The sequence below is a fragment of the Pseudoliparis swirei genome, chromosome 4 (assembly GCF_029220125.1).
Source record: "Pseudoliparis swirei isolate HS2019 ecotype Mariana Trench chromosome 4, NWPU_hadal_v1, whole genome shotgun sequence".
NCBI classification, from domain to species: Eukaryota; Metazoa; Chordata; class Actinopteri; order Perciformes; family Liparidae; genus Pseudoliparis; species Pseudoliparis swirei.
Window position 1 is genome coordinate 157,806 of NC_079391.1, and position 23,324 is coordinate 181,129.

Consider the following 23,324-nt stretch of genomic DNA (forward strand, 5'->3'; position numbering starts at 1 on the left):
TGTCGGTAGAGCTAGGCTAACATGCCTCCTCTCCTGGTCAGTTGCTCGGTGTCAACGCGTCAACCTGTCCGTGTGACGAGCTTCTCACCGGAAGCACGGAAGACTACAGCAACACAACAAAATGTTTTGATGAAAAAAAGAAAAAACACACCTGTCATGTGACTCATACGTCATCACGTGACTTGCGGGCGCAACCGAACTTGCTAGTGTTGCTCCTTCCGTGTGCGGAGGCACAACTGTGATGTTGACACCAGGTGACATGGACCTGTTTTTATTAATGTAAAGACTTCTTAAGTGCAATCATATGTTCGGTAAGGCTCACGTGATTTCAACTATGACGTCGCGACACTATGACCAACATACTCACGCTAGCTGGCTCGTTACTGCCTCTTTGTGACTTTATGACGTCAGGCTTGTCTTGTGTCACGAACACGTCTGAGTCGAGTTGTCGTGTCTTGTCCCCGCAGGGTGCCACTCGGGTTAACATGGCATCGCCTCCTCAGACCGGCGCGTGATTCCCGGGGCTCGACATGGCCGGGGGCAGCCTGCTCGGCAAGGTGCGCTCCGCCTTCCGCAGGGAGCGCGGCGACGGGGAGCTCAGCGACTCGGCGCCCTTCGACTTCTCCGACGAGCTGGTGGAGGATGAGACGCCCAAGTTCAACAAGCTGAAGGTCGTGGTCTCCGGGGAGATGTCGGACTACTCCTCCAGAGCTCCGTCCAACGGGCTGAGCGCGGTGGCGGACGACGACGACTGCCTGCTGGACCCGTCCGGCCCGGGCAGCCCGGGGCTCCACGTGGACCCCTGCGACAGCTGCAGCCACAAGAGGGAGAGGCTGAAGAACAAGAGGGTGATGAAGAGGCTCGTCCTGGCTGCGCTGCTCTATTTCTCTTTCATGACCGCTGAAATAGTTGGTACGCATGTTTAGAAAGATTCTGTCCGGGAGGTGGACACGTGAGACATGTGAGACAGAGACACGTGAGACATGTGAGACAAAGGACGATGTGAGACGCGTGAGACATGTGAGACAAAGGACGATGTGAGACATGTGAGACAAAGGACGATTTGAGACACGTGAGACATGTGAGACAAAGGACGATGTGAGACGCGTGAGACATGTGAGACACGTGAGACATGTGAGACAAAGGACGATGTGAGACGCGTGAGACATGTGAGACACGTGAGACTCGTGAGACATGTGAGACGCATGAGACATGTGAGACGCGAGAGACATGTGAGACACGTGAGACATGTGAGACACGTGAGACGTGAGACATGTGGAGACATGTGAGACAGTGAGACATGTGAGACACGTGAGACATGTGAGAGACATGTGAGGACGGTGTGAGACATGTGAGACACGTGAGACATGTGAGACAGACATGTGAGACAACGTGAGACATGTGAGACAAAGGACGATTTGAGACGCGTGAGACTCGTGAGACGCGTGAGACATGTGAGACAGGACGATGTGAGACATGTGAGACAGGACGATGTGAGACATGTGAGACATGTGAGACGCGTGAGACTCGTGAGACATGTGAGACACGTGAGACATGTGAGACATGTGAGACACGTGAGACATGTGAGACAAAGGACGATGTGAGACATGTGAGACACGTGAGACAAAGGATGATGTGAGACACGTGAGACAAAGGACGACGTGAGACATGAGACATGTGACGATTTGAGACATGTGAGACGTGAGACAATGTGAGACATGTGAGACAGACATGTGAGACATGTGAGACATGAGACATTGAGACTCGTGAGACATGTGAGACAAAGGACGATGTGAGACGTGAGACACGTGAGACATGTGAGACACGTGAGACATGAGACAAGGCGATGTGAGACATGTGAGACAAAGGACGATGAGACACGTGAGAGACATGTGAGACAAAGGAGAGACGTGAGAACGTGAGACATGTGAGACAAAGGACGACGTGAGACATGTGAGACGCGTGAGACATGTGAGACAAAGGACGATGTGAGACATGTGAGACAAAGGACGATTTGAGACACGTGAGACATGTGAGACACGTAAGACGCGGGAGACGTGAGACATGTGAGACAAAGGATGATGTGAGACATGTGAGACACGTGAGACATGAGACACGTGAGACATGTGAGACAGGGCGATGTGAGACATGTGAGACAAAGGAGACATGTGAGACAAAGAGACAGAGACACGTGAGACAAAGGATGATGTGAGACACGTGAGACAAAGGACGGAGACATGTGAGACAAAGGACGATGTGAGACATGTGAGACACGTGAGACAAAGGACGATGTGAGACATGTGAGACAAAGGACGATTTGAGACATGTGAGACATGTGAGACATGTGAGAAAGGACGGTGTGAGACGCGTGAGACTCGTGAGACATGTGAGACACGTGAGACATGTGAGACAAAGGACGATGTGAGACATGTGAGACACGTGAGACATGTGAGACATGTGAGACACGTGAGACATGTGAGACAAAGGACGATGTGAGACATGTGAGACACGTGAGACATGTGAGACAAAGGACGATGTGAGACATGTGAGACAAAGGACAATTTGAGACATGTGAGACAAAGGACGGTGTGAGACAGGACGATGTGAGACACGTGAGACATGTGAGACAAAGGACGGTGTGAGACGCGTGAGACATGTGAGACAAAGGACGATTTGAGACATGTGAGACGCATGTGAGACATGTGAGACATGAGGACATGTGAGACAGGAGGATGTGAGACGTGAGACATGTGAGACAAAGGACGATGTGAGACATGTGAGACACGTGAGACATGTGAGACAAAGGACGATGTGAGACATGTGAGACAAAGGACGATGTGAGACGCGTGAGACATGTGAGACGCGTGAGACAGGACAATGTGAGACATGTGAGACAAAGAGACATGTGAGACAAAGGACGATGTGAGACGCGTGAGACACGTGAGACATGTGAGACAAAGGACGATGTGAGACATGTGAGACAAAGGACGATTTGAGACACGTGAGACGCGGGAGACATGTGAGACATGTGAGACACGTGAGACAAAGGACGATGTGAGACATGTGAGACACGTGAGACAAAGGATGATGTGAGACATGTGAGACATGTGAGACATGAGGACATGTGAGACAGGAGATGTGAGACACGTGAGACATGTGACAAAGAGACATGTGAGACATGTGAGACACGTGAGACATGTGAGACAAAGGTGAGACATGAGACAAAGGACGATGTGAGACATGTGTGAGACATGAGGGACATGTGAGACATGTGAGACATGTGAGACATGAGGGACATGTGAGACATGTGAGACAAAGGACGATGTGAGACATGTGAGACACGTGAGACATGTGAGACAAAGGACGATGTGTGAGACATGGAGACATGTGAGACATGTGAGACACGTGAGAAGGACGATGAGACATGTGAGACATGAGGGACATGTGAGACATGTGAGACAAAGGACGATGTGAGACATGTGAGACAAAGTGAGACATGTGAGACATGAGACATGTGAGACACGTGAGACAAAGGACGATGTGAGACATGTGAGACATGAGACAAAAGACGATGTGAGACATGTGAGACAAAGGACGATGTGAGACGTGAGACATGTGAGACAAAGGACGATGTGAGACACGTGAGACATGTGAGACAAAGGACGATGTGAGACACGTGAGATGCGTGAGACATGTGAGACAAAGGACGATGTGAGACATGTGAGACACGTGAGACATGTGAGACAAAGGACGATGTGAGACGTGAGACATGTGAGACAAAGGACGATGTGAGACATGTGAGACACGTGAGACATGTGAGACAAAGGACGATGTGAGACATGTGAGACACGTGAGACATGTGAGACAAGACAATGTGAGACGATGTGAGACATGTGAGACACGTGAGACATGTGAGACAAAGGACGATGTGAGACATGTGAGACACGTGAGACATGTGAGACATGTGAGACAAAGGACGATGTGAGACATGTGAGACACGTGAGACATGTGAGACACGTGAGACAAAGGACGATGTGAGACATGTGAGACAAAGGACGATGTGAGACATGTGAGACACGTGAGACATGTGAGACAAAGGACAATTTGAGATGCATGAGACACGTGAGACATGTGAGACAAAGGACGATGTGAGACACGTGAGACATGTGAGACAAAGGACGATGTGAGACATGTGAGACACGTGAGACATGTGAGACAAAGGACGATGTGAGACGCGTGAGACACGTGAGACATGTGAGACAAAGGACGATTTGAGACGCGGGAGACATGTGAGACATGTGAGACACGTGAGACAAAGGATGATGTGAGACAAAGGACGATGTGAGACGCGTGAGACACGTGAGACATGTGAGACACGTGAGACATGTGAGACAAAGGACGATTTGAGACGCGGGAGACATGTGAGACATGTGAGACACGTGAGACAAAGGATGATGTGAGACAAAGGATGATGTGAGACACGTGAGACAAAGGACGACGTGAGACACGTGAGACGCGTGAGACATGGGAGACACGTGAGACATGTGAGACAAAGGACGATGTGAGACGCGTGAGACATGTGAGACACGTGAGACGCGTGAGACATGTGAGACGCGTGAGACATGTGAGACACGTGAGACATGTGAGACACGTGAGACATGTGAGACAAAGGACGATGTGAGACATGTGAGACAAAGGACGTGAGACATGAGACAAAGGACGATGTGAGACACGTGAGACATGTGAGACATGTGAGACAAAGGACGATGTGAGACATGTGAGACACGTGAGACATGTGAGACAAAGGACGATGTGAGACGCGTGAGACATGTGAGACACGTGAGACATGTGAGACACGTGAGACGCGTGAGACATGTGAGACACGTGAGACAAAGGACGATGTGAGACATGTGAGACAAAGGACGATGTGAGACATGTGAGACACGTGAGACATGTGAGACACGTGAGACATGTGAGACAAAGGACGGTGTGAGACATGTGAGACGCGTGAGACATGTGAGACACGTGAGACATGTGAGACACGTGAGACATGTGAGACATGTGAGACACGTGAGACGCGTGAGACATGTGAGACGCGTGAGACATGTGAGACGCGTGAGACACGTGAGACATGTGAGACACGTGAGACATGTGAGACATGTGAGACACGTGAGACATGTGAGACATGAGACATGTGAGACACATGAGACGCGTGAGACAGGACAATGTGAGACATGTGAGACAAAGGACGATGTGAGACACGTGAGACATGTGAGACAAAGGACGATGTGAGACGCGTGAGACGCGTGAGACATGTGAGACAGGACGATGTGAGACATGTGAGACACGTGAGACATGTGAGACAAAGGACGATGTGAGACATGTGAGACACGTGAGACATGTGAGACAAAGGACGATGTGAGACATGTGAGACAAAGGACGATGTGAGACATGTGAGACAAAGGACGATGTGAGACACGTGAGACATGTGAGACACGTGAGACATGTGAGACAAATGAGACGCGTGAGACATGTGAGACGCGTGAGACATGTGAGACACGTGAGACGCGTGAGACATGTGAGACAAAGGACGATTTGAGACATGTGAGACAAAGGACGATGTGAGACGCGTGAGACATGTGAGACACGTGAGACATGTGAGACAAAGGACGGTGTGAGACACGTGAGACATGTGAGACAAAGGACGGTGTGAGACATGTGAGACGCGTGAGACATGTGAGACATGAGACAAAGGACGATGTGAGACACGTGAGACATGTGAGACACGTGAGACATGTGAGACAAAGGACGATGTGAGACACGTGAGACATGAGACAAAGGACGATGTGAGACACATGAGACATGTGAGACACGTGAGACAAAGGATGATGTGAGACACGTGAGACATGTGAGACACGTGAGACATGAGACAAAGGACGATGTGAGACATATGAGACAAAGGACGATGTGAGACACGTGAGACATGTGAGACAAAGGACGATGTGAGACACGTGAGACAAAGGACGATGTGAGACACGTGAGACATGAGACAAAGGACGATGTGAGACACGTGAGACATGAGACAAAGGACGATGTGAGACACGTGAGACGTGAGACAAAGGACGATGTGAGACATGTGAGACATGAGACAAAGGACAATGTGAGACATGTGAGACAAAGGACGATGTGAGACACGTGAGACAAAGGACGATGTGAGACACGTGAGACATGAGACAAAGGACGATGTGAGACATGTGAGACACGTGAGACATGTGAGACAAAGGACGATGTGAGACACATGAGAGAAAGGACGATGTGAGACATGAGACAAAGGACGATGTGAGACACGTGAGACATGTGAGACACGTGAGACATGTGAGACAAAGGACGATGTGAGACATGTGAGACAAAGGACGATGTGAGACACGTGAGACAAAGGACGATGTGAGACATGTGAGACAAAGGACGATGTGAGACACGTGAGACGTGAGACAAAGGACGATGTGAGACACGTGAGACATGTGAGACACGTGAGACAAAGTCCAGTAGATCCTCTAGAACCCAGTAGATCCTCTAGAGCCCAGTAGATCTTCTAGAACCCAGAAGATCCTCTAGAGCCCAGTAGATCCTCTAGAACCCAGAAGATCCTCTAGAGCCCAGTAGATCCCCTCTTCCTGCACCAATCGTCTGTGGGTGTCTCTCAGGTGGCTACCTGTCCAACAGCTTGGCCATCATGACGGACGCCGTGCACATGCTGACGGACGTGGTGGGCATCCTGTTCTCGCTGCTGGCGCTGTGGCTCTCCACCAAGCCGCCCACACGCCGCTTCACCTTCGGCCTGCACCGCCTCGGTGAGGCTTCTCCTCCACCTCATGACTCTTCATGTCGCATATAACATGTAGCATTAATATAATATATAACATGTAGCATTAATATAACATATAACATGTAGCATTAATATAACATAACATGTAGCATTAATATAACATGTAGCATTAATATAACATATAACATTAATATAACATGTAGCATTAATGTAACATGTAGCATTAATATAACATGTAGCATTAACATAACATTAATATAACATAACATTAATATAACATATAGCATTAATATTATATATAGCATTAATATAACATATAGCATTAATATAACATATAGCATTAATATAACATATAACATTAATATAACATATAACATTAATATAACATATAACATTAATATAACATAACATTAATATAACATAACATTAATATAACATAACATTAATATAACATAACATTAATATAACATATAGCATTAATATAACATAGCATTAATATAACATATAGCAGTAATATAACATATAGCATTAATATAACATGTAGCATTAATATAACATAAAACATTCATATAACATAACATTAACATAACATATAACATTAATATAATATATAACATTAATATAATATAACATTAATATAACATATACATTAATATAATATAGCATTAATATAACATGTAGCATTAATATAACATATAACATTCATATAACATAACATTAACATAACATATAACATTAATATAACATATAACATTCATATAACATATAGCATTAATATAACATATAACATTAATGTAACATATAACATTAATGTAACATATAGCATTAATATAACATATAACATTAATATAACATATAACACAGCATTAATATAGCATACAACATTAATATAACATATAACATTAATATAACATATAGCATTAATATAACATATAACATTAATATAACATATAGCATTAATATAACATATAACATTAATATAACATATAGCATTAATATAACATATAGCATTAATATAACATAAACATTAATATAACATAATCATTAATATAACATAAACATTAATATAACACAAACATTAATATAACACAAACATTAATATAACACAAACATTAATATAACATAATCATTAATATAACATAAACATTAATATAACATATAGCAGTAATATAACATATAGCATTAATATAACATGTAGCATTAATATAACATATAACATTCATATAACATAACATTAACATAACATATAACATTAATATAACATAAACATTAATATAATACAAACATTAATATAACATATAATTAATATAAATATATAATATAACAGATAGCATTAATATAACATATAACATTAATATAACATAAACATTAATATAACATAAACATTAATATAACATAAACATTAATATAACACAAACATTAATATAACATAAACATTAATATAACATAAACATTAATATAACATAAACATTAATATAACATAAACATTAATATAACATATAACATTAATATAACATATAGCATTAATATAACATATAACATTAATATAACATATAACATTAATATAACATATAGCATTAATATAACATATAGCATTAATATAACATATAGCAGTAATATAACATATAGCATTAATATAATACATAATATATAACATTAATATAATATATAGTATTAATATAACATATAGCATTAATATAACATATAACATTAATATAACATTAATATAACATATAGCATTAATATAACATATAGCATTAATATAACATATAGCATTAATATAACATATAGCATTAATATAACATATAACATTAATATAACATAACATTAACATAACATATAACATTAATATAACATATAACATTAATATAACATAACATTAATATAACATATAGCATTAATATAACATATAGCATTAATATAACATATAGCATTAATATAACATAACATTAATATAACATATAGCATTAATATAACATATAGCATTAATATAACATAACATTAACATAACATAACATTAATATAACAGATAACATTAACATAACATAACATTAATATAACATTACATTAATATAACACAAACATTAATATAACATAAACATTAATATAACATAACATTAACATAACATAACATTAATATAACAGATAACATTAACATAACATAACATTAATATAACATATAGCATTAATATAGCATACAACATTAATATAACATATAGCATTAATATAGCATACAACATCAATATAACATAGCATTAATATAACATACAACATTAATATAACATATAGCATTAATATAGCATACAACATCAATATAACAACATTAATATAACATAATATATATAATTCTCGTTGTTCATCAGTCACTTCCTGTTGTTCGTCATTCACTTCATGTTGTTCATCAGTCACTTCCTGTTGTTCGTCATTCACTTCCTGTGGTTCATCAGTCCCTTCCTGTGGTTCGTCATTCACTAACTGTGGTACATCAGTCCCTTCCTGTGGTTCGTCATTCACTTCCTGTGGTTCATCAGTCCCTTCCTGTGGTTCATCAGTCCCTTCCTGTGGTACATCAGTCCCTTCCTGTGGTTCGTCATTCACTTCCTGTGATTCATCAGTCCCTTCCTGTGGTACATCAGTCCCTTCCTGTGGTTCATCAGTCCCTTCCTGTGATTCATCAGTCCCTTCCTGTGGTTCATCAGTCCCTTCCTGTGGTACATCAGTCCCTTCCTGTGGTTCGTCATTCACTTCCTGTGGTTCATCAGTCCCTTCCTGTGGTACATCAGTCCCTTCCTGTGGTTCGTCATTCACTTCCTGTGGTTCATCAGTCCCTTCCTGTGGTTCATCAGTCCCTTCCTGTGGTACATCAGTCCCTTCCTGTGATTCATCAGTCCCTTCCTGTGGTTCATCAGTCCCTTCCTGTGGTTCATCAGTCCCTTCCTGTGGTTCATCAGTCCCTTCCTGTGGTTCATCAGTCCCTTCCTGTGATTCATCAGTCCCTTCCTGTGGTTCATCAGTCACTTCCTGTGGTTCATCAGTCCCTTCCTGTGATTAATCAGTCCCTTCCTGTGGTTCATCAGTCCCTTCCTGTGGTTCATCAGTCCCTTCCTGTGATTCATCAGTCCCTTCCTGTGGTACATCAGTCCCTTCCTGTGGTTCATCAGTCACTTCCTGTGATTCATCAGTCCCTTCCTGTGGTACATCAGTCCCTTCCTGTGGTTCATCAGTCCCTTCCTGTGGTACATCAGTCCCTTCCTGTGATTCATCAATCCCTTCCTGTGGTTCATCAGTCCCTTCCTGTGGTTCATCAGTCCCTTCCTGTTGTTCATCAGTCCCTTCCTGTGATTCATCAGTCCCTTCCTGTGGTTCATCAGTCCCTTCCTGTGGTTCATCAGTCCCTTCCTGTGGTTCATCAGTCCCTTCCTGTGGTTCATCAGTCCCTTCCTGTGGTTCATCAGTCACTTCCTGTTGTTCATCAGTCACTTCCTGTGGTTCATCAGTCCCTTCCTGTGATTCATCAGTCACTTCCTGTGGTTCATCAGTCCCTTCCTGTGGTACATCAGTCCCTTCCTGTGGTTCGTCATTCACTTCCTGTGGTTCATCAGTCACTTCCTGTTGTTCATCAGTCAATTCCTGTGGTTCATCAGTCCCTTCCTGTGGTTCATCAGTCCCTTCCTGTGATTCATCAGTCCCTTCCTGTGGTTCATCAGTCACTTCCTGTGGTTCATCAGTCCCTTCCTGTGATTAATCAGTCCCTTCCTGTGGTTCATCAGTCCCTTCCTGTGGTACATCAGTCCCTTCCTGTGGTTCATCAGTCCCTTCCTGTGGTTCATCAGTCCCTTCCTGTGGTTCATCAGTCACTTCCTGTGATTCATCAGTCACTTCCTGTGGTTCATCAGTCCCTTCCTGTGGTTCATCAGTCACTTCCTGTGGTTCATCAGTCCCTTCCTGTGGATTCATCAGTCCCTTCCTGTGGTTCGTCATTCACTTCCTGTGGTTCATCAGTCACTTCCTGTTGTTCATCAGTCCCTTCCTGTGGTTCATCAGTCCCTTCCTGTGATTCATCAGTCCCTTCCTGTTGTTCATCAGTCACTTCCTGTGGTTCATCAGTCCCTTCCTGTGGTACATCAGTCCCTTCCTGTGATTCATCAGTCCCTTCCTGTGGTTCATCAGTCCCTTCCTGTGGTTCATCAGTCCCTTCCTGTGGTTCATCAGTCACTTCCTGTGATTCATCAGTCACTTCCTGTGGTTCATCAGTTCCTTCCTGTGGTTCATCAGTCCCTTCCTGTGATTCATCAGTCCCTTCCTGTGATTCATCAGTCCCTTCCTGTGGTTCATCAGTCACTTCCTGTTGTTCATCAGTCACTTCCTGTGGTTCATCAGTCCCTTCCTGTGATTCATCAGTCACTTCCTGTGGTTCATCAGTCCCTTCCTGTGGTACATCAGTCCCTTCCTGTGGTTCGTCATTCACTTCCTGTGGTTCATCAGTCACTTCCTGTTGTTCATCAGTCAATTCCTGTGGTTCATCAGTCCCTTCCTGTGATTCATCAGTCCCTTCCTGTTGTTCATCAGTCCCTTCCTGTTGTTCATCAGTCACTTCCTGTGGTTCATCAGTCACTTCCTGTGGTTCATCAGTCCCTTCCTGTGGTTCGTCATTCACTTCCTGTGGTTCATCAGTCACTTCCTGTGATTCATCAGTCACTTCCTGTGGTTCATCAGTCCCTTCCTGTGGTTCATCAGTCACTTCCTGTGGTTCATCAGTCCCTTCCTGTGGTACATCAGTCCCTTCCTGTGGTTCGTCATTCACTTCCTGTGGTTCATCAGTCACTTCCTGTTGTTCATCAGTCCCTTCCTGTGGTTCATCAGTCCCTTCCTGTGATTCATCAGTCCCTTCCTGTTGTTCATCAGTCACTTCCTGTGGTTCATCAGTCCCTTCCTGTGGTACATCAGTCCCTTCCTGTGGTTCATCAGTCCCTTCCTGTGGTTCATCAGTCACTTCCTGTTGTTCATCAGTCACTTCCTGTGGTTCATCAGTCCCTTCCTGTCTCCTCCTCAGAGGTGGTGTCGGCCGTCCTCAGCGTGGTGCTCATCTACGTCCTGACGGCCGTGCTGCTGTACGAGGCGGTCCAGAGGACGCTGCACCAGGAGTTTGACATCGATGGAGACGTCATGCTCATCACTGCAGCCGTGGGGGTGGCGGTGAACCTCATGTGAGTCACGTATGTCAACACGTATGTTAACACGTATGTCAACACGTATGTCAACACGTATGTCAACACGTATGTCAACACGTATGTCAACACGTATGTGAACACGTATGTGAACACGTATGTCAACACGTATGTGAACACGTATGTGAACACGTATGTGAACACGTATGTGAACACGTATGTCAACACGTATGTCAACACGTATGTCAACACGTATGTGAACACGTATGTCAACACGTATGCCAACACGTATGCCAACACGTATGTCAACACGTATGCGAACACTTATGTCAACACGTATGCCAACACATATGCCAACACGTATGTGAACACGTATGTCAACACGTATGCCAACACGTATGCCAACACGTATGACAACACGTATGTCAACACGTATGCGAACACTTATGTCAACACGTATGTGAACACGTATGTCAACACGTATGCCAACACGTATGTCAACACGTATGTCAACACGTATGTCAACACGTATGTCAACACATATGTCAACACGTATGCGAACACTTATGTCAACACTTATGTCAACACGTATGCCAACACGTATGCCAACACGTATGCGAACACGTATGTCAACACGTATGTGAACACGTATGCCAACACGTATGTCAACACGTATGTCAACACGTATGCCAACACGTATGCGAACACGTATGTCAACACGTATGTCAACACGTATGCCAACACGTATGCCAACACGTATGCCAACACGTATGCCAACACGTATGCCAACACGTATGTCAACACGTATGCGAACACTTATGTCAACACGTATGCCAACACGTATGCGAACACTTATGTCAACACGTATGCCAACACATATGCCAACACGTATGTGAACACGTATGCCAACCCGTATGTGAACACGTATGTCAACGCGTATGTCAACACGTATGCCAACACGTATGTCAACACGTATGTGAACACGTATGTGAACACGTATGCCAACACATATGCCAACACGTATGTGAACACGTATGCCAACACGTATGCCAACACGTATGTCAACACGTATGTGAACACGTATGCCAACACGTATGTGTTACAAAGACACCCGAGTGCAGCTCCCGGCTGTCCGTCCAGAGTCTGAAGGAGCTTCAGGGTGATGATTCTCTTTCATCTTGTGATGTGACCTCAATGTGAACTCAATGTGACTTCAATGTGACCTCAATGTGACTTCAATGTGACCTCAATGTGACTTCAATGTGACCTCAATGTGACTTCAATGTGACCTCAATGTGACCTCAATGTGACTTCAATGTGACCTCAATGTGACCTCAATGTGACTTCAATGTGACTTCTGTGACCTCAATGTGACTTCTATGTGACCTCAATGTGACCTCAATGTGACCTCAATGTGACCTCAATGTGACTTCTATGTGACTTCAATGTGACCTCAATGTGACTTCTATGTGACTTCTGTGACCTCAATGTGACTTCTATGTGACCTCAATGTGACTTCAATGTGACCTCAATGTGACCTCAATGTGACTTCAATGTGACCTCAATGTGACTTCAATGTGACCTCAATGTGACTTCAATGTGACCTCAATGTGACCTCAATGTGACTTCAATGTGACCTTAATGTGACCTCAATGTGACCTCAGTGGGACCTCAGTGGGACATCAATGTGACTTAAATGTGACCTCAATGTGACCTTAGTGGGACTTCAATGTGACCTCAATGTGACCTCAATGTGACAGCATGGGTTTCCTGTTGAACCAAAATGGCCACCTCCACTCCCACGGAGGCCACGACCACTCCCACGGGCCTGCAGCCGGCTCGGGGCCACAGCACGGCAGCCTGGCCGTGAGGGCGGCCTTCATCCACGCTTTGGGGGACCTGGTCCAGAGCGTCGGGGTCCTCATCGCGGCCTACGTCGTCCGCTTCAAGGTTTGTCTTCACGGTTAACGGTTTCCTGGTCGTTTTCCTCCTGAAGGTTTTGTTTGAAATCTTTTTCATTTGATATTAATGAACATTTGTCTTCCGTAAACTAGTTAGGGTCCGAGCGACAGACGAAGTCTGTCCGAGAGGACCCTATTGAAATTGTTAGGGTTCTTATTATTCTTCTTCTGGATTTTTATTTTTGAACATTGGGGGCATATTGGGAGTACGTATCATATCCCAAAACTCACCAAATTTGGCAAGCTTGTCAGGCTTGGTGAAAATAGACGGATGACACCGACCTCGAAATTCGGCTTTCAAAAATTGCTCTCTAGCGCCACCTGGAAGTTTGACCGGCGACGCCCCTCACCCAGTATGTTCAAATGACTAGCTTTTATTTTTCCCAAGTCCACTTGGACCTGCTCTACAAAAAAGCCTCTCAGGACACTAAGCTCCGCCTACTTAAATTTTCGGCCATATTTTATTTTGTGAAAAACACATCAGAGGCGTTTGCTCCGACATGCGGGGTCCAATTCATACCAAACCTATTGGAGATAATGATTATGGAAGCTATATCATCTAAGATCTATCATCTTTTTTCAAATATATAATTGTGGTAAGGATCTATGGCCCAACGAACATTTTAGGGGCGTGTCCTGTTTTGTAATGCTCATAACTTCAACACTATTGGGAAGAAGAAAAAAAACAGACTTTCAGGATATGTGCAGAATGGAGCCTGAAACATTCACAGCAAATTTCGTGCAATTTGAATCTACACTTGACTTAGAGACATATGATGCATGGATATGTTCACAGACTCAAAGCGCCACCTAGTGGCTCAACTGGACTTCCTTCAGTCCGCCCCAAATTTTTCTGCCCAAAATAATGTGAGCGCCTACGGCTGCATGTAATCCAGCTGGCTCATAGCTCACCATGATAAGTGTTGGTCTGGACACCCGGAGATGTGTGTTCGATTCCAAGACAAGACAGCTTTTTTTCATCACTTTTTTTTTTTTACATTGAATTTATATGACGTGGTCTATACTTCACGTAGGGACACATGACGCATGAATATGTTCACAGAGTTAAAGCGCCACCTAGTGGCTGAACTGGACTTTGTTGAATCCGCCCCAAACTTGTCGCGCTCGTTACAAGTCGCGGCCCGAGTCGAGTTCGACCGGCGCGCCCGGGTCCTCGGCCGAGCGGGCCGGCGTCCCGCCGGCTCCCCCGACCGGCGCGGGTGAGTGAGGACCCGTTCGACGCTGCTTGCAGCTTTAATTTGATTTTTGTTTGGATATACAGGAGAGAAAACGGTTACTTTGTGTGTTGAAGATGAACTTATGGGGGGGTTAGGGTTAGGGATGGAAGGGTTAGGGTTGAAAGTGTTAGGGATGGAAGGGTTAGGGATGGAAGGGTTAGGGTTGAAAGGGTTAGGGTTAGGGATGGAAGGGTTAGGGATGGAAAGGTTAGGGTTAGGGATGGAAGGGTTTGGGTTAGGGATGGAAGGGTTAGGGATGGAAGGGTTCGGGTTTGGGTTAGGGATGGAAGGGTTCGGGATGGAAGGGTTCGGGTTTGGGTTAGGGATGGAAGGGTTCGGGTTTGGGTTAGGGATGGAAGGGTCAGGGATGGAAGGGTTCGGGTTTGGGTTAGGGATGGAAGGGTTCGGGTTTGGGTTAGGGATGGAAGGGTTTGGGTTAGGAAGGGTTTGGGTTAGGGATGGAAGGGTTAGGGATGGAAGGGTTTGGGTTAGGGATGGAAGGGTTAGGGATGGAAGGGTTTGGGTTAGGGATGGAAGGGTTCGGGTTTGGTTTAGGGATGGAAGTGTAACTGGTCATTTAAATCTGGCTGGAACTTTGTCAACAATCTTGTGTAATTAGTGTCCGTCGTTACTTCTCCAGGTTTGTGTAATGAGTCGTACATCAGTCACATGTTAGGACTTTTAGGACCAGAATCAGTGTTTTCTCTCCGGGAAGCCTGTGTTACAATCTGCGGTTAACACATCTCAAGACGTTAAAGTCTTGATTTACACTGATTAGTGAAGATCATTCTGCTGAACACGAGGTGCACCAGAGCTTTTCCTGCAATAATCTCAACTCTAAAGATTATATTTAGTGGAGGGAACAGCGTGAACGCCCTGGTTCCTCCGGAGACCCGTCGGCCCTGCAGCCCTCTGGAGACTCACCTGAGCAACAGGGACTACAGCTGCTAGTGGAGCCATGAAACCTTTCGTTGATCTGACCTCTGACCTCTGACTTCACAGCCCGAGTTTAAGTTGGCGGACCCCATCTGCACATACATCTTCTCCATTCTGGTGCTCTTCACCACATTCCGCATCATACGGGACACAGCGGTCATCGTGCTGGAGGGTAAGTCTTGGTCCCTTAGGGTTAGTCCTTACACATGATGTTCAGAGGGTAAGTCTTAGTCCCTTAGGGTTAGTCCTTACACATGATGTTCAGAGGGTAAGTCTTAGTCCCTTAGGGTTAGTCCTTACACATGATGTTCAGAGGGTAAGTCTTAGTCCCTTTGGGTTAGTCCTTACACATGATGTTCAGAGGGTAAGTCTTGGTCCCTTTGGGTTAGTCCTTACACATGATGTTCAGAGGGTATGTCTTAGTCCCTTAGGGTTAGTCCTTACACATGATGTTCAGAGGGTAAGTCTTAGTCCCTTAGGGTTAGTCCTTACACATGATGTTCAGAGGGTAAGTCTTAGTCCCTTAGGGTTAGTCCTTACACATGATGTTCAGAGGGTAAGTCTTAGTCCCTTAGGGTTAGTCCTTACACATGATGTTCAGAGGGTAAGTCTTAGTCCCTTTGGGTTAGTCCTTACACATGATGTTCAGAGGGTAAGTCTTAGTCCCTTAGGGTTAGTCCTTTCACATGATGTTCAGAGGGTAAGTCTTAGTCCCTTAGGGTTAGTCCTTTCACATGATGTTCAGAGGGTGAGTCTTGGTCCCTTTGGGTTAGTCCTTTCACATGATGTTCAGAGGGTAAGTCTTAGTCCCTTAGGGTTAGTCCTTTCACATGATGTTCAGAGGGTAAATCTTAGTCCCTTAGGGTTAGTCCTTACACATGATGTTCAGAGGGTAAGTCTTAGTCCCTTAGGGTTAGTCCTTTCACATGATGTTGCGTGTTCAGAGGGTGAGTCTTGGTCCCTTGGGTTAGTCCTTTCACATGATGTTGCGTGTTCAGGGGCTGATGTTGGCTCCTCTGTCCAGGTGTTCCCAGACATCTGGACACGCTAAGAATCAAAGAGGACCTCCTGAAGCTGGAGGACGTCCAGTCAGTGGAGGAGCTGAACGTCTGGGCGCTGACGGCGGACAAGACTGCAGCAATCGTGCATCTGCAGCTCGGTGAGTAGGGTTAGGTATAGATATATAGTTATAGATATATATGTATATATATATTTAGATATCTATATATATATATATATATTTAGATATATAGATATCTATATATATATATATTAGGGCTGTCAGCGTTAACGCGTTAATCTATGCGATTAATTTGTCCGCGATTAACGCACTAAAATATTTTACCGCAATTAACGCAACTTTGTTTACTTCTGGTGTGCGTTGAAGTTGTTGAACTCCTGAGTGTCGAGCCGCGGCAGTCCGCCTCCTTCCTCCCGTCACAGAGAAGCAGGGGGCGACGTGTCGGTGACGCGGGGCAGAAGGGAAAGGGGACTTTGTTGTTGCTCCGCTCGATGCGCGTGCAAACACGCCGGCATGGAGCTCTGCAGCGAGACGGAGAGAAGAGTGACCGACACGTGGAGACAGAATGACATGCTGCTGGAGAGACGACCAACAACAGACGTTTAGTTTAATAAAGAACAAAGACGTCTCTAAGGAAAGAACCGTACATTACTTCTGCTGGAGAGACGACCAACAACAGACGTTTAGTTTAATAAAGAACAAAGATGTCTCTAAGGAAAGAACCGTACATTACTTCTGCTGGAGACGACCAACAACAGACGTTTAGTTTAATAAAGAACAAAGACGTCTCTAAGGAAAGAACCGTACATTACTTCAGCTGGAGAGACGACCAACAACAGACGTTTAGTTTAATAAAGAACAAAGACGTCTCTAAGGAAAGAACCGTACATTACTTCAGCTGGAGAGACGACCAACAACAGACGTTTAGTTTAATAAAGAACAAAGACATCTCTAAGGAAAGAACCGTACATTACTTCTGCTGTAGAGACGCCCAACAACAGACGTTTAGTTTAATAAAGAACAAAGACGTCTTGAAGGAAAGAACCGTACATTACTTCTGCTGGAGAGACGACCAACAACAGACGTTTAGTTTAATAAAGAACAAAGACGTCTCTAAGGAAAGAACCGTACATTACTTCTGCTGTAGAGACGACCAACAACAGACGTTTAGTTTAATAAAGAACAAAGACGTCTCTAAGGAAAGAACCGTACATTACTTCTGCTGGAGAGACGACCAACAACAGACGTTTAGTTTAATAAAGAACAAAGGCGTCTTGAAGGAAAGAACCGTACATTACTTCTGCTGGAGACGACCAACAACAGACGTTTAGTTTAATAAAGAACAAAGACGTCTCTAAGGAAAGAACCGTACATTACTTCTGCTGTAGAGACGACCAACAACAGACGTTTAGTTTAATAAAGAACAAAGACGTCTCTAAGGAAAGAACCGTACATTACTTCTGCTGGAGAGCCGACCAACAACAGACGTTTAGTTTAATAAAGAACAAAGACGTCTCTAAGGAAAGAACCGTACATTACTTCTGCTGGAGAGACGACCAACAACAGACGTTTAGTTTAATAAAGAACAAAGACGTCTCTAAGGAAAGAACCGTACATTACTTCAGCTGTAATCTGGCGCTTAGAGAACATAACAGGGGGGCGGGGCCTCACCCTGATAGAATGGTGGGGGAAACACTGGGATGTTTCACATGCAAAAGCCTTTAAAAGGTGAATTTACATTGTTTTGTAAAATCTAGAACATGAGGCCAGCCTCCAGAGGGTTAACGTGACATATTGTCAGTTTCCCAAGGCCTCTGGTTCTGCTGTTCAGTGTTAAAGATGACAGGACCAATGGGGTCTCTAATGCACCTTATTTACTAATCTGGATGTTTCACTGAAGAAACAATTTATCATCCACAATATTAAATACCTCGCTGGCACTTTATAGGTAGGAGCCTCTTTGAAAACACAGCTCTGTGTGAAGTTTGGTCTTTAAAAAAAGAATACAATTAAACAAGAGTCTAAAATACACGCTGTCTGAAGGGATTACTCGTTCATTTAGAAGATTTAGTCTTTAGAAGAAAAAAACTTTTAATCGCGATTAATGAATTTCAAAATGTGCGATTAATTAGTTAATTTTTTTTAATCGATTGACAGCCCTAATATATATATATATATAGATATATGTAGATATATAGATATGTGTGGGAGCGTTGAGGGAGCGCTGAGGGAGCGCTGCTCTGGCCTCAGCAGTGTTGTCCAGCTGCTGTTGGTTTCTGGTCCTGAGCCTCATGGAGAGTTTACGTGCAGGAACACTGATAATCACCTTCCTGATCAAAGTGGATCAATAGGAATATCTGCACATGTTAAAGTGTAACGACTGATATCTGAAGACGCCTCCGGGATCGAACCCTTCGGCGGCCTAGGTTTCACTCCCCTGGTTTCCAGTTTACATAAGTTCATGTTTCGCAGTCTCCCGGTTCCCCACCAGAGGGAGCTGTGTGTTCATTGGTCAAAGCGCTTCTTTGCACACGTCACCTTCAGGAAGCAGCAGTTCAGCCGCTGTGACTCCGACATATTACTCCAATTACTTATGAATTCAGATTATGCATTTGGTCAAAATTAACTCTCTAGCACCACCTAGTGGACGGGAAAAGCATTTCTCACCCACACGTTTCATTTACGTTTGTATTTGCAAATGCAATATTAATAGTTTATATATAAGATCAACACTAAAAGAAAACATACTAAAACAATGAGAATGTAGAGGGGCATTCCAGGTGTAACTAGTCCCAGTGAACAGGTGTAACTAGTCCCAGTGAACAGGTGTAACTCGTCCCAGTGAACAGGTGTAACTAGTCATAGTGAACAGGTGTAACTAGTACCAGTGAACAGGTGTAACTAGTCATAATGAACAGGTGTAACTCGTCCCAGTGAACAGGTGTAACTAGTCATAGTGAACAGGTGTAACTAGTACCAGTGAACAGGTGTAACTAGTCATAGTGAACAGGTGTAACTAGTCATAGTGAATAGGTGTAACTAGTCCCAGTGAACAGGTGTAACTAGTCATAGTGAACAGGTGTAACTCGTCCCAGTGAACAGGTGTAACTAGTCATAGTGAACAGGTGAAACTAGTCATAGTGAACAGGTGTAACTAGTCATAGTGAACAGGTGTAACTAGTCATAGTGAACAGGTGTAACTAGTCATAGTGAACAGATAGATAGATAGATAGATAGATAGATATATACTTTATTAATCCCCAAGGGGAAATTTGTCGAGCCAGTAGCAGCAACACACAAGAATAAAAATAAAAATAAATAAAAAAACACAAATATAAGAAGGGTTAGGGTGATCTGGCAAGAGGTGAACTGTTGTAGAGCCTCATAGCCGTCGGCAGGAATGTTCTCCTGTATCTGTCCTTGTGGCAGCGGAGCGTGAGGAGACGTTTGGAGAAAGTACTCCTCTGTCCCTGTAGGAGGTGGTGGAGAGGGTGGTCCGGGTTGTCCAATATGGACACCAGTTTCTTCAACAGGTGTAACTAGTCATAGTGAACAGGTGTAACTAGTCCCAGTGAACAGGTGTAACTAGTCCCAGTGAACAGGTGTGTGGCAGCTGTCGCTAATTTGGCCTCGGCTGCTGGTGATTTGCAATCAGTCAGCAGCCGAGGCCACGCGCATAAAAGCCCTCAGTGGAGCAGGGGAGTGGGCAGAGGCATAGTGTTGCGGTCTGCTCGGTGTGTGTGCGCGCTGCTGAATAAAAGCATGTCTTCCAACCAAACCTCGTGGTTCCGGGCTGATCTTTGGTGCTGGGGGGAGAAACCCACGGGTAACGGACGTGGTCCTGTTACAAGGTGTAACTAGTCATAGTGAACAGGTGTAACTAGTCATAGTGAACAGGTGTAACTAGTCATAGTGAACAGGTGTAACTCGTCATAGTGAACAGGTGTAACTAGTCATAGTCAACAGGTGTAACTAGTCCCAGTGAACAGGTGTAACTCGTCATAGTGAACAGGTGTAACTAGTCATAGTGAACAGGTGTAACTAGTCATAGTCAACAGGTGTAACTAGTCATAGTGAACAGGTGTAACTAGTCATAGTGAACAGGTGTAACTCGTCATAGTGAACAGGTGTAACTAGTCCCAGTGAACAGGTGTAACTAGTCACAGTGAACAGGTGTAACTAGTCACAGTGAACAGGTGTAACTAGTCATAGTGAACAGGTGTAACTAGTCCCAGTGAACAGGTGTAACTAGTCCCAGTGAACAGGTGTAACTAGTCCCAGTGAACAGGTGTAACTAGTCATAGTCAACAGGTGTAACTAGTCATAGTGAACAGGTGTAACTCGTCACAGTGAACAGGTGTAACTAGTCCCAGTGAACAGGTGTAACTCGTCATAGTGAACAGGTGTAACTAGTCCCAGTGAACAGGTGTAACTCGTCACAGTGAACAGGTGTAACTAGTCACAGTGAACAGGTGTAACTAGTCACAGTGAACAGGTGTAACTCGTCATAGTGAACAGGTGTAACTAGTCACAGTGAACAGGTGTAACTAGTCCTCCTGATGTGTCCTCAGATCCCTCCGCCGCTGACAGCTGGCAGGACGTTCAGGCGTCGGCTCGCCACCTGCTGCTGCACACCTACGGCCTCAGCAGGTGCACCGTGCAGGTGCAGACGCAGCGGCTGCGGCCGGCGCTCAGCTGTGCTCAGTGCCGGCTGTCCGGGACCTGAGGGGCCTCCAGGGGCCAAACCCTCCATCGCTGCCAGGGGAGCGTGTCATGGTCCCTGGGGGCCTGGAGGGAAACCGAGCCTCTTCACCTCAACCTTGAGTATTTTTAGCGTTTGATACGTTTTTTTTTCGTGTAACAGTAACTCTATGAGGACATGTCCCTGAAGGTCTCTGAGGACCACATGTCTCTGAAGGTCTCTGAGGAAATTTCTCTGAGGACATGTCTCTGAGGACATGTCTCTGAGGGTCTCTTAGGACATGTCCCTGGAGGTCTCTGAGGACATGTCTCTGAAGGTATCTGAGGACATGTCTCTGAGGACATGTCTCTGAAGTTATCTGAGGACATGTCTCTGAAGGTATCTGAGGACCACATGTCTCTGAAGGTCTCTGGGGACATGTCTCTGAAGGTATCTGAGGACCACATGTCTCTGAAGGTCTCTGAGGACATGTCTCTTGAGGTCTCTGAGGACATGTCTCTGAGGACCACATGTCTCTGAAGGTCCCTGAGGACATGTCAATGAGGACATGTCCCTGGAGGTCTCTGAGGACAGATCTCTGAGGACCACATGTCTCTGAAGGTCCCTGTGGACATGTCTCTGAAGGTCTCTGAGGACCACATGTCTCTGAAGGTCCCTGAGGACATGTCTCTGAGGACATGTCTCTGAAGGTATCTGAGGACCACATGTCTCTGAAGGTCTCTGAGGACCACATGTCCCTGGAGGTCTCTGAGGACCACATGTCTCTGAAGGTCTCTGAGGACCACATGTCCCTGGAGGTCTCTGAGGACCACATGTCTCTGAAGGTCTCTGAGGACATGTCTCTGAAGGTATCTGAGGACATGTCTCTGAAGGTCTCTTAGGACATGTCCCTAGAGGTCTCTGAGGACATGTCTCTGGAGGTCTCTTAGGACATGTCCCTGGAGGTCTCTGAGGACATGTCTCTGAGGACATGTCTCTGAAGGTATCTGAGGACATGTCTCTGAAGGTCTCTTAGGACATGTCCCTAGAGGTCTCTGAGGACATGTCTCTGAAGGTATCTGAGGACATGTCTCTGAAGGTCTCTTAGGACATGTCCCTGGAGGTCTCTGAGGACATGTCTCTGAAGGTCTCTGAGGACATGTCTCTGAATGTATCTGAGGACATGTCTCTGAAGGTCTCTTAGGACATGTCCCTGGAGGTCTCTGAGGACATGTCTCTGAATGTATCTGAGGACATGTCTCTGAGGACATGTCTCTGAAGGTATCTGAGGACATGTCTCTGAGGACATGTCCCTGGAGGTCTCTCGTCCTCGGGGAGCGTCAGGCTGCTCTACTTCATGAAGTCTCTCCTCTCAGCTGACTCTTTCAGAGCTTTGGCTGAACTTCAGTATTCAGAGTTCAAAGTGTTAATAACTGAAGAACTGACGACTCTTCAGGAACTGATCACTGTTTTAATAAAGTACTTCCTCTTTT

At 44.7% G+C, this 23,324-nt stretch overlaps 1 protein-coding gene across 2 annotated transcripts; it reads left to right on the plus strand.

Moving 5' to 3' along the window:
- Positions 1-155: 155 nt before the first annotated feature.
- Positions 156-23,324, plus strand: slc30a4 (solute carrier family 30 member 4). Of its 2 annotated transcripts, XR_008831455.1 has the most exons (9): positions 156-311; positions 468-912; positions 6,705-6,851; positions 11,880-12,033; positions 13,755-13,944; positions 16,196-16,301; positions 17,154-17,288; positions 21,722-22,168; positions 22,677-23,324. XR_008831455.1 is itself a non-coding variant. In XM_056412993.1 (8 exons), exons 2-8 carry the CDS (start codon positions 531-533, stop codon positions 21,874-21,876), a joined length of 1,269 nt encoding a protein of 422 aa, XP_056268968.1. In that variant the 5' UTR covers positions 156-311; positions 468-530; the 3' UTR covers positions 21,877-23,324. The 2 variants fall into 2 exon arrangements, 1 of the variants encoding a protein (XP_056268968.1); XM_056412993.1 differs by having other exon boundaries at positions 21,722-23,324.

Coding starts and splice junctions, on each gene's coding strand:
- slc30a4 (XM_056412993.1), top strand. CDS start 531: ATGGCCGGGGGCAGCCTGCTCGGCAAGGTGCGCTCCGCCTTCCGCAGG. Junction 6,852..11,879: donor CTTCGGCCTGCACCGCCTCG/GTGAGGCTTCTC, acceptor TCTCCTCCTCAG/AGGTGGTGTCGGCCGTCCTC. Junction 13,945..16,195: donor CCTACGTCGTCCGCTTCAAG/GTTTGTCTTCAC, acceptor CTGACTTCACAG/CCCGAGTTTAAGTTGGCGGA.